The sequence below is a fragment of the Agelaius tricolor genome, unplaced genomic scaffold (assembly GCF_023055355.1).
Source record: "Agelaius tricolor isolate 1412-34295 unplaced genomic scaffold, bAgeTri1.0.p SCAF_1, whole genome shotgun sequence".
NCBI lineage: Eukaryota > Metazoa > Chordata > Aves > Passeriformes > Icteridae > Agelaius > Agelaius tricolor.
The window spans coordinates 607,568-619,653 of record NW_027269261.1 but is presented as its reverse complement, the minus strand read 5'-3'; the positions used below and the strand labels follow the sequence as shown (position 1 = coordinate 619,653).

At 46.3% G+C, this 12,086-nt stretch overlaps 1 protein-coding gene across 1 annotated transcript in view; it reads right to left on the bottom strand.

The window, feature by feature from the left end:
* Positions 1–11,584, bottom strand: part of PAK5 (p21 (RAC1) activated kinase 5) — a 211,099-nt gene extending 199,515 nt beyond the window's left edge. Inside the window, exon 1 of the mRNA XM_071438319.1 lies at positions 11,439–11,584. Coding sequence (XP_071294420.1) covers positions 11,439–11,502 — 64 coding nt within the window. The 5' untranslated portion in view covers positions 11,503–11,584. The remainder of the gene's footprint in view (positions 1–11,438) is intronic.
* Positions 11,585–12,086: the final 502 nt, after the last annotated feature.

The following is a 12,086-nucleotide window of genomic DNA, read 5'->3' as shown; positions in this document are numbered from 1 at the left end:
CTGATCTTGGTGCCACTCACTCCAGGGGGACGAGTCTGTTCCTGCCAGAGCACAGCTGGGAAAGCCGCACAGCCCCTGGTCATCACCAGAGATGGAAAAAGGGACAGAGGGAGGAGGCAGCTTCCTCCTCAGATCAAACCCTGTGTTAAGGCAGAATTCCCTCCTGTGAGGTGATCCCATTTGGAACACAACTGGCATGAACCTGAGTCCCATTTGTGTCTCACCCAGCTGCAGCTCAAGGTGCCATGCCCTGACCTTTGGCGCACTCCCGAGGGCTGTGCTGGCCCCTGCCTGCCTCAGCCCCCAGCCAGGCCTCTCCCTGCCGCCCTTGCAGCCCCTGTGGCACACAGCCAAAGGCAGTGGCTGCAGCAGCACCCACCGTGCCAATGGACAGGGAAGCCCACTGCCACTGACCCCTCCTGCAGCTGCTTTGCATTTACTGCGCCAGGGAAGACAAGGAAACTTTCCTCCTCTGCCACTGCCCTCTCTGCTCAAACCTCCCTGAGCCTTCCTGGGTGTCTGTCAGCAGACAAGGAAATTGTTCTTGAAGTGCAGCTTACAGATTGCTGCACAGAAATAGTTTATTTGCCTACAGTGCCAGGGATGCAGCATTAGGGATGCTCTCAAGTCACTCCAAGCATAGTGTGACTACAACACAAGCCACTGGAGCAGAAAGCCTGCAAGGGGGAGGGGAGGCCAAGGAAAAGAAAAATATTTTTTCAGGCTGTCTTGAATGCTCTTTGCCTTTTTGTTTTCTTTCCTAATGTGACACAGAAAGCTGCTTGGGAGACTAGAGAAACAAGCAGTTCCTACGTGGCCCACTTTAATGAAGTATTGATTAAGGGAAAATTAAAACTGCATTTGTAAAGCACAAATAATAAATGCTGCTTTGCATTTGTAGCACAAACCTCCAGCTCAAAGATCTTTCATGAATGTCTTAGTCACTTGCAAAATGGCTTTTGAGGAAGGTTCTAGATGCTATGTGAAGCCCCAGATCATCACGAATTAGGGCTGCCTACATGGTAAAATTATGCTCATCAACTGAGTCAGCACTGGAACAAGTTTAGCAATAACAACACTTGATAGACAATAACAAGACAAATTTAAGGTACTGCAGAAAGTTTATTGCAATGTAGATGTACTGTGCAATGGCTGTCACTAGAAAAATTACTACAGTGTGTAGCTAATAGCTAATTTTCAAAAATGTTTTGCAGCAACTTCAAATGAAAAGTGGGTGTTGTGAAAGTGAAAGCATTTTAAGCCAAATTTTGCTCTTAGATGTGCTATTATTGCAGCTACTAATGAGATTTTATCTTATAGCCAAGAATGAGAGCAGTAACATGCAATTATTTGTTTGGTGAGGGTTTTTTTTTTAACTGAAATAATATTGATTCAGAGCTTGGTGAAGGAGTCAAGTCATATAAAGGGTTTTAGAATTTTAAACTTTTTTTTTACACCTGTATCTTTGCAGCAGCCAGGTTTCCATACAATAAAACTGAGGTGAATTGAGCAGTACCTCTTTCCCTGAGTGACCCACTGCATCACTCCCTCCCCCAGCTGCCATTCAGCTCCTTTCTCCAGAGCTGCTCCATGCTTTGGTAGTGTTTTGATCCAAGTTTAGCCATATCCTGTGTGGCCACTGACAATCAGTTCCCCAGGCTTCTCCTGGCACAGCTAAATATGTTTGTGCTATAGGAAAAAACAACACCATATGGCAGTTGTTTGATCTCTAAGCAGAAGCTGTTTTTCTGAAAACTGATGAGCTCCACCTGTCTAGAAAGTTTCATTTTCCTCCCAGACACTGCAAAAATCTTACTTGCACACCTCACACGTCCCCAGCATCCAGGATAAGGAAACTTTGGGGATCTCTTCTAGACTGTCTGAATCAGGTCTAATTCCTGACAATCTGCAGTGTCACTGTTGTCTTCAGAGATGATCAGGGCCTGGGTTTTCCCCACCAGGGACACTGCCTGGTGTGTCTTTGATACTCTGACACTGGGATTTTCCTGTCCATTTCCTGGGGTGTAGAGCCCAGCTGCAGCCCCTACATTTGCACATGACCTCAGGTACATATACCCAGTTACATAAGGCTGACACACCACATTGTCAGCCTGCCTCAAAGAGCCTCTGACATTATCTTGGATTAATTCTGCAGGCTAGTAATTCTTGTTCAGTGTATCTGTGACATTTATATCTACTCTCAAATCACTGCAGGACATAAAAAGGGTTCAGCCTTTCATGAGACACAGAGTGCTCACTCTGACCCGTGACTGGTGCCAATTAGAGAGCAACCAACATCTAGTTTTGGCACATTCCATTGTGCCATGATGTGGCCTGGATGCATCCATAGGAGGAAAAGAAAACCAAACCAAAAAGCCCTCCAAAACCCTAGGAAAGAGGCAGAATAAGAGGAGAATCAGCATGATCTCCCTGTGCTAGATGCTGGCTCTGCTTTCTTTCTTCACGCTGTGAAACTATTAGCTAAAGGAAACAATTTCACTCCACTTCCTTCATGAAATTACTCTTTAAGTGCTGATTCTCCATCTGGTGCACAGCTCCAGATTTCAAAAGATATTTAGGGATCTAGCTCCCAATTTCAAAGACATGTCTGCCATGTTTTAAAGTCAAATTTCTGTCTTTACATGCAACAATACACAAGTGTAACCCCTAATTTTTAAGCTGGGGGAAACAAATTGTAAGAGAAGAGAGAATTAAGAAAACCACACTTGACCTTGAAGCAAGATCCAGCCTTTGATGTGTGAAAGGAAGGCTATGGACCACATCTGTGTCTCACACACAACAAAACCCACCACGTGGCACACCAAGGAGATGACTGGTTTGTAATAGTCTCTCCAGCATGAAAATAAAAGTTAAACTTTCTTCACCTCACACACACTTCAGCAAAAGGCTCCCTTGCCACTAACATCTGGCTCCCAGGGAGCCCTGCATGAGGTCCTACTCCCACACCATGTGAGCAAAGCCTGTTCCATGGAGGCAGATGGGGAAGAGCCTTGCTAAGGGATCTTGTCCCAGTGGGAACTGCCTGGCCAAGCCCCAGGGACACAGCCATCCCATGGTGGGGGTGAGGCACAGCACCACGAGGCAGGGCAGGAAGGGCTGGGCCAGGCAGCACGCTGCCTCTCACCATGGCCCTGACCTCCCCTTCAGTCCCCTGACACATCTGCAGGCTGCACACACAGGACATGCCTTCACAGTGGAAGAGTTCCCTTGATGGGCCTGAGCTTCTGGCTGCTTGCACATTTTCTCCTTGCTGGTAACTTGAAAACTTTGTACCTTTGCTAATAATTTTCCTGGATTGTTAATTCTTAAATTGGCTTTTTTTTATCCATGCACTCACACCATACTGAAATACACATTTACTTCTTTGAAGAATCCTTCTGATTTTCTCATTCAAATGAAGTTATTTTAAAGAGACTCTAAAAAGGAAATTTCTTGAGTCATTCATCTCTAAAATGTTTTCACTGTCATGAGTCTATCCACCAAGGACTCCAAGGGACACCAAACCCAGAATGTACAGCTGACCCAGAACCCTTTTGAATTGTAAGCAATAATTGAAGACCAGCCTGAATGTTTTCAGTCTAGGAAAGAATGCTGTATAACTTATTTGGAATGTGAGCCAGTCTCCCAATAGATGAAGGTTTCAAACACCTTTCTTGGTTTTTAGATCTGACTCAGCCAGGATATCACAGCAAAGATAATGTGTTTAACACAAGACATGTAGCAAATCAGTTTAAGTCAGTCATATATTCTACTCTTCTGTCAGCATGGGATCTCCCAGAAAATTGTAGTCTTGCTGGAAAGCCTTGCTTGGCATTTCGTTTCTCATTGCTGTGCCAACAAATAGCCAGGCAGGTGAAATGCGAGGGCTACAAATTCTCCACTGAGGTCAGTGGCATTGCACCAACTCAAAGCAAAGGTAAGTCAAGCCCGTCTTTCAAACTGTTTAAAAATTAAGGCTCAGCACACTGCCAAATCTCCTTCTTAGCCACACTGATGTCTGAGAAGTTTGCTTCAAGAAACAATTGACTGTCCCATTCATCCTGTGAGCTGCTCATTCAGGAACCAAATGACTGCCCTCCTCTGTATCAGCCAAGATTCCTGCTCTCACATCTCAGGATAGCACTCTGCAGCAGCCTGAAGAACCACTTAAAATGATGTATTCATTATTCATTTCCAGAGTTCATTAAATAATCTTTCATATTTGTTTTCTTTGTATTTTTGCCACAACAGAGTGCAAATAAGCTAACTGCTAGGTCTCAGAGGAGAAGATCAAGGATGCTGATTACCTCAACATACAGCCTGTGTTCTGCTGGAGTTTACAGAAGAGCTTTGCTGCTCCTGGGGGCCCCAAAGCACACCCCAGGTAAACAGCAGTCACTGCCTGCACTCCACATCACCCGTTTGGGAAGGGCTCTGACAGCCCTCACCAGGGCTCAGCAGGAGTGGAGCAGGAACCCTAAAGCAGCACTTTCCCTTGGAAACAGGCATTCAGGGAGGAAAAGAAGCAGCAGGCAAAGGCTGTCCTTAGGGAAGGCAGGAACAAATACCCCACCCAGGGGAAGCCATCCCCAGAGAGCAAAGAGTTACAACTTCCATCCCAAGCACCAGGCAGATGTCTTCTGAAAGCAGCACAGAACTGACTGATGCAGGAATCCTGGTGAGGAAGAACCACTGCTATTGGAAATAGTCTGAGTTTTGGGTTAAAAGAGTATCCCTATCTTGCCTCATTTTCAGTCAGAAAGGGATCCCTGCTCTTCTCCTCGTGCCCCTTTCTGTCACAAGAGGGATGAATTTTGCAAACCAGGAAGGGCCAGGAGAAATGCATCCCCCCTGCTGGCATTTGCTGCAGGATGGGGCAGTTTGCAGCCCAGCTGGAGCCTGCTGGCCCCTGTGTGAGCTGCTTTTATCCTGCTGTCCTCAGAAGCCTTCCCACAGTCACTGCCTCTGCTCCCTGGGGCTCTGGGGGAGGAACAGCAGCCTCGGTGGAGCCTGAGGGACTCCCACAGTTGTTTTGCAGAAGCTCAGACTGTTATTTAACTGCTGCATCCTCAGATGATAGACTGAGGTTATGGCAAACACTAGAGATCCACAGTTGCCAGAAGGGCAGTGCTGCAGGAAAAGCAGCCTTGACTTTGACAGGGTGGAAGGGGAAACAGAGGGCTGAGGCTGCAGTGGCCTGGCCTAAAAACACCCTCACATGTCAGTGCCCTGGAGGCCCTCAGTGTCTCACAGGATCAGCTCATTCCTGAGAAAGGGCTGCACGTGGAGAGGATCAGGAAATCCCTAAGGACAGGGAGCATCTCCCAATGCATGGGGTCTAAAGCGAGCTCTTCCTCCCCTCAGCTGCACACTCCTCCCCGTCAGCACCAGGAGAACAGAATTAACCAAGTGCCCGCTGCTGAACACAGCTCTGGATCAAAGGAGAGTTCAGAGGAGCACTGGAAGCTGCATCAAGGCAGGGCAGCAGCAGATGCTGCCCCAGGCAGGGATGTGCTGATCCTGGTGCTGCGTGGGTTTCCCACCCATGGCAGCACCAGCTCTGCTGATATTTATCATTGTTCCCCCATGAGGCTCTGGTTAGTAGAGCTTTAAATATTTTTTTTTTTTCTTCTTAATGTGGTTGCTCAGAATGAGGCAGGTGAAAGGAAGCACAGAGGTGCTGGATGTATCTGTTCAGATGAGTTTTGTTAGCAGGGTACATTGCTCCTCTCATCAGCTGCCTCCCACCTCATTTCTTTCCCCCACACAACATCCCTGGTTTTTAGGCACTAATGAAGGCAGCAGAATGGTTATAGGGCTCTGGGGATCCTTTATCAGGGATTCTGTACCTATTTTAAAGGCCTGCTCCATTCACATATGAAAGGATTTCTCTCCTAAGGATACTCCTCAGGACGTAATCCACTTGAGAGAAGGGACACAACGCAGGTGAAAAGTAAAGTGCTGTCTTTTTGCTGAATTACTACAAAGAGATAATCAATATTTACCTGCAAACTTTCTCACCACCCTACAGGACAGCTGCTCCAACACATAGGCAGAGATGAGTAAGGGTGCAAAAGAAGGGAAAGTGTTGCTAAAACCACTGCCATCCCCTGAACAGGGCAAACACAACTATTAAAAAGGCAAAAGGGAGACTCTTTAATAAGTGCAGTTGTAGACAGGTGTTCTCACCTGCCACACTCCCCCTTTACCTGTGCCCAGGTGAGCAGTAGGGCACTGCTGAGCTTCACCCAAACCATCACTTGGAGCAGCATGAGGCTGCTTTTGCTAAACATCTTGTAGACACTTGAGGAATTTACTATGAGAGCAGCCTTTGGCACTCTGCTCCCTGCAGGAGAGTCAGATCCTCAGAATGTGGGTAACTTCAGGAGACAGCAGTCACATACACAGACCACCTTTCTGAGATCCTCTACCAACCCAGACCCAGGAATATCCCAAAGATTTAAGGCTCCAGGATGGAGGGAAAGCTCAGCCTCACTGGCCCACCATGCCTGGGATTTGGTTGCCTCAGGCCCAGATGAAGCTGCAGATTTATCACTCTTGTCTGAAGGAGACAGGTGTCAAACATCCATACTGTCACTCTGCTGGCTCTCCAGACTGATTTGGTCTGGCCTAGAGGCTAAGATCTGCTTCAGCAAGAGGGTTGCAATGACAAAGAATCCAAGAGCACATGCCTCCCTCAGGAAGGTGGTCATTCCTTTCCTAGGCAGTCTGTCTGTATCCCATCCCTCCTCAGTACTCTGTGCCTTGAAACACCAACTGAAGGACTAAAGAGCTTCTCTTCCCTTGAGAGAGAGTAAAGCAATGGGTTTGTTTAGACCATGCTGCTTCCAGGGGCTCTGCAACTGGAGTAATCCATGTGGGCTGCTCTGCTGGAGCCCAGGGAACACAGACACCTCTGTTAGGTACACCAAGAGCACCTCAGAGACAAACGTGAGCCAACAGAAAACTGCCAAGAACAGAGGGCACAGAAATAGGTGCTGTTGTGATGGGTTTTCCCCAGAGAGTACACTTAAGAGTGATTCTGTGCCAATACCAGTTAGTAACTGCCAATAATAAGATCAGTTCCCTTCACACTGGCTTGGAAACTGCAATTAACAATTCATTCAGGGTCAGATCTCTAATTAGTTTCTCCCATGTTGTGTACCCTGGGAACCATGGAGGTCCCCAGAAAAGCAATGCTGGAGGAAGAGTCACTTGGGTTGTTTCCTGTTGTGGCAGGAGGTGCAAGGGAAGAGAAGGATGAAAAATACAGGCTCCACCATCAGAAGAAGAGATCTTAAGGGTTTTACACCCCATATTGACTGGATTGGCTTTTGGAAATTTGACTTAATAAAAGTAGGCTTTCTGAAGCAGCCAGCTGCTGCCTGCCTTCTCCCCCACACCTATACAAAAGCAATACAGAGTGGGCTAAGTTACTGCAGCATCTTCCCTTGCTTTGTTTTATTTTTAACTCTGTGTCTTCCTCCAGCTCTCAGAACAGCTCCTGCATAGCCCCGTCATTTCAGGCTCATTTCCCCAGTGGATTCCAGATTCTTGCAATATTTCAAGTATCCCTAGATGAAATGCCAGGACAGATTATTTTTTCTTGATCTCAGTACCCCTTTCACTATTTATTTTCACTAGGCTTCTGAAAAGAACTTGTTTTTCTGAAAAGCATGGGGACAGCAGGGCCTTGTTGTACACACAGTCCTATTTCTCCTGACCTAAGCTTTGCTGCTGGTGAGGCCATGCTGCTACAGCACCAGTTACACCGAACTCAGTCCCTTCCCTTTACACAAGTCAACAAATCAGTCTTGGCTCACATGCTCCAAGAATGGCAAATGTAACACACTTGGACTTCTTCCATCAAATAAATCATGCTTGGGAGTGAAGATAATAGGGCAAGTTACAATTTTTAGCTCACTTCCACCTGGGATTTTTATCCCATTATCTAGTGTTTATATCATTTCTCATTAGAGCACCCTTGTGTCTCATGCCTCAGTCAGCCCCCCGAGGCAGGCTTCAAGGTATATTCAATATAATGTTCCCAGCTGACTCATGGAAGAGCAAAACACCACCTGAAAGCAGCAAAGCTGCCACCGAGCAACCTGTGCTCCCATAAGCACCACTGCTGTGTCTCACACTTTTCCCTGGAGCATTGTAGGACATGTGCCACGAGCCCTGGCAAACACCAGGCTTCAAAGCCTGCATGGAAATGACACACAAAGACAACAGCAGTACCCACAAGTAGCAGAATATGCAATGTTTTGCCTTTTAACCATACTGTGTCTCACAGGAGAGGAACAGCCATAACTCAGCACAAACACATCCTTTGAACCTCTCCAGCCCCCTGCTGAGGCAAGATGAGACCATTGCTGTACAAATTCTCCTTTGCATGGAGGAAATGGCAACCTCTGCCCAAGCAGGACAGTCCCTGGCCCTTTGCTGTCTGATAAGGCAGCTCAGAGAATTCTTCTCCTCACTGATTTTTCTGTCTCAAAGGTTCATTGTACTGGTGGAAGGTGAGGACCTAATCTCAGGTTGCCATAAAAGCAAAGTAGTGAGTCCAGATGGAAAACATGGCCCCTCACACGTTACTGCCTTCCTCTAGGGAACAAAGCAGTGGGTTTTGCCTATTTTTTAATGTAAAGCTATTTGTTCTGCCCCATCTCTGGCTGCACCTTTGAGGAGTAACACCCAAGTACACTGCTTTCCCCAGACTCCTCCCCTCCATGGATGCATCACTGCTGGCTTTTCTCTAAATCTGACGATTCCACGATATCAAGATTCTTTTCTTTGTTTTTGCCTGACTTCTAATGAAGGCTATGCAGACAAAACTGATCATGTTTTGCCTGCTCTCTCCCAGACCCCAGTACTCTCCTGTAGAAAAACAACCTGATGTGAACATCCAGCTTCCTACTCAGAAAGACAAGAGGATACTGCCACATCCCCACCCAAAATTTGCACATTTCACTTTTTATGATATGCTTCTGATCTCCACCTTTTTTACATTTCTTAATATCTTGGGGTATGTCAAGAGCTCTCATCTTTTGCTGCACAAAATAGAAATTGAACTAAGATCCCAGCTCAGACTTTTTAAAAATTAAAGACAAAATAATTGCTGTGTCCACTGAATCATAACCAGGAGTCCTGAGAGCACAAAATTGGAAACTTGGCCGTACACAGGTGGATTCCCCAAACCAGAGTTCTGAATTTCAACTGCACACGATGATCAGGAATTTCATCTTCCAGCCAAGATGCAGAATGATGAAAACAAAGGCTTAAGATCTCAAGAGAGAAATCTAATCACATTTCTCAGATGACAAAAGGTAATCCACGTGTAGAGAGATTTACCTGCAAAGCTAATTGCAGCAGAACTGGAACCTCCTTCCCTCATTGCTCCCATTGCCCTGCAGTTTCCACAGAGAATGGAGGCAGTGTGGAGCCTGACCTGTTTCACTGCCCCAGGAAGGGAGCCATCAGGAACAGCTTGTACTTTTCTGGCCTCGGGAACCACTGAGAATTCAGGGGTCCATTTACATTGTTTAACTACTCAGCACCTAAACAGGCTCATTGCCAGGCCTAACAATGAAAAATATTCTAAGATTAGGGGGAAAACAATGTTACATAAGTGAATGACAGTTTGTCCTGCCAAACCAGGTTCTTGCAGATTGCTTTGAGAACTGTGAATGAAGCTCATGCCTTGGTTAGCATGGGTTTTTCCTACAAACAATCCTGCCTAGCTTGGATACTGTCCTCCCTTCCTTTCCCTCAGCTGCATTAAGCTGCTGATACTCACTGGCCCAAGGAGCTGCTGCCCAGGTCCTGGCTGGTGTCTGCAAGGCCACCTAGCAAAGCAGTGGCTGCACTGTTCTGCCACCTGTGCCCCTCACAGGACACCTATCCACACCACACTGGTGGCAGCCCTGCCCCAGATGCCAAGCAGGACCTGGAATGAGGAGACACACACTGCTTTATCTCCCTATCATCTCCCCAGTTAGGCAGCTACAAGACTGTCTCAAGCAAAAGAGAAAAAAAAAATCAAGATCAAAATCAATAATTTCTTCCTCAGAGAGAGTCTGAATTACGATCTGAAGCATATCAGTTTAAATTTAAATACCTTCCAGGTCTCTTGGATTAATCATAACCATTACCTTGCACAATCTTGGAGTTGTCAGCATACAGGGGAAACATTACTGAAAGCAGAGACTAGAAATGGCTATTTTCTACTGCCTTTTGCCAGTCTTGCCTATTTTAGACCACAAACTCATTGAGGCATAAGTATCTTCATCATTGTATACGTTATATAGCACTAGAGAAGATGGGATTAGCCTTGCTTTAGGCACTTCTGTCAGGTTAATTTATAATTGACAGGGTTATATTCAAACTATGATGCACCCACTGCTCCCAAAAGCCCTTCCTGGAAAAGGCTATATACCAGGAAAAAAAAAAAAAAGGATTTCTACAGAATGTTTTTTAAAAAGGAACTTATAAAACTTAGTAGCCGAACTGTAATGCTAAGATTCAGATTATGGCCTGCCAACTGCTCCTGCATTGAAAGAGAGGGAGAACTGTTCCACACCATGGTTTTTGTTACTGCCCAGATGCTGTCCCACAAGCACTGCAAAACTACAGTTTAGCTCTACAGAATAGGTTTAAAGGAAAAAAACCAAAAGCAAAGAGCAAACAAGAGGCTTGTAGCACAAGTCCTTCCCTGCAGTCTGATTTCCAGTGCAGGCAGGTGGAGCTGAGGGCTCCAGCCAGCACACAGTATTGTGCTGCCTGGGGATGCAGCAGCCTGCACAGTGATTGCTCAGTGTGCAGAGAGGGATGCTGGCAGATTGCTTCTGAGAGATCTTTAATACAACCAAAAGGACAGAATTCATTTACCCAGAAAAGACCTTTTGCAATAATATCAATAAAATCTCATTCGATCCCTACCCCCAAATGCTCACTGTGAATTTAAGACTGATTTATCCTCAGCTGGCTGAGACAAGCAATTAAAATAGAACATTAAAAGAGACTTAGGTGCATTCGGCACCGTGTGTGGATATGTGGCAATAAATCTGTTCCCTGGCAGTGTGTGGGAGAATTCCTCCCTGCTGTGGATTCATACCCAGTATCAAGGCAAGGCCTCACTTGCTTATTGCCAAATAAGCAGTGGGACTGGTGCATAGGATGGCAGCATCCCAAGCTCTACATGGAGGAAGAAAACAGAGCCAGGGCTGACTCTTCACGCAGGTAAACTATATTTCCACAAGGAAATGTCATGCCAGCTATTAATTCATGCAGGCTGCTCCCCCTTCAGCCTGTGCTGCATTATCATCTGTTTATGGGGGAAGGTAAAACCCACAAATTGTGCAGAGCCTTGGCCCTTCCCCCAGCAAAACCAATCAATGTCACCAAGCAGATCGATTGAAAGAGAAAAGTTCCAGTACCTTTATCACACCCAGAAGTTTCTCCCGCTTTCAGTGTGAATAAGGCTGTGTTATGAATAATCATCTATATAATACAGCAGTAACAGCTGGAAGTTCTGGATAGCCCCTGCAGCAACACAAGAGGGCACAGCAATGCTGCCCTATCCATGCAGGGCCACATTCTGGCTCCTGTCAGAGGCACATGTGTGGGGAGCAGGGAAAAAATGGAAAATTCCTGGGAGGAGCCTCCAAAGCTTAGGAGGCAGCATATGATCCAACTCCCCCGACACCAGCAGGGCAGCTCCTTCTCTGCCAAGCTCTGTACTGCAACAATCTTTGGTCCATTTTCTACCAGCTGTGGCTGGAGGTGTAAGTGCTGGAAGCACAGCTTTCAAGTAGCTGAAAGCTAGAAAGCAAATATGTGCTCCAAAGGGATTATTTTTAATTTCCTTGAGTACCACGTATTTGGGGCTGGACTCCCAATGAATTCAAGTACTGAGGTCATCAACAAGCTCAGTGCTGCTAAAGCCACCCAGAGGAAGGACTCCTACCTTGAAAGGACCTTGGCTCCAGCACAAAGCTATTTCTGCCTTAGCATGATCAATTCTGGGCTTTTTGTGCAGAGAGTCAGATCAGCCAAAGGGCTCCTTCTGCAGAGAGGCTCCAGTG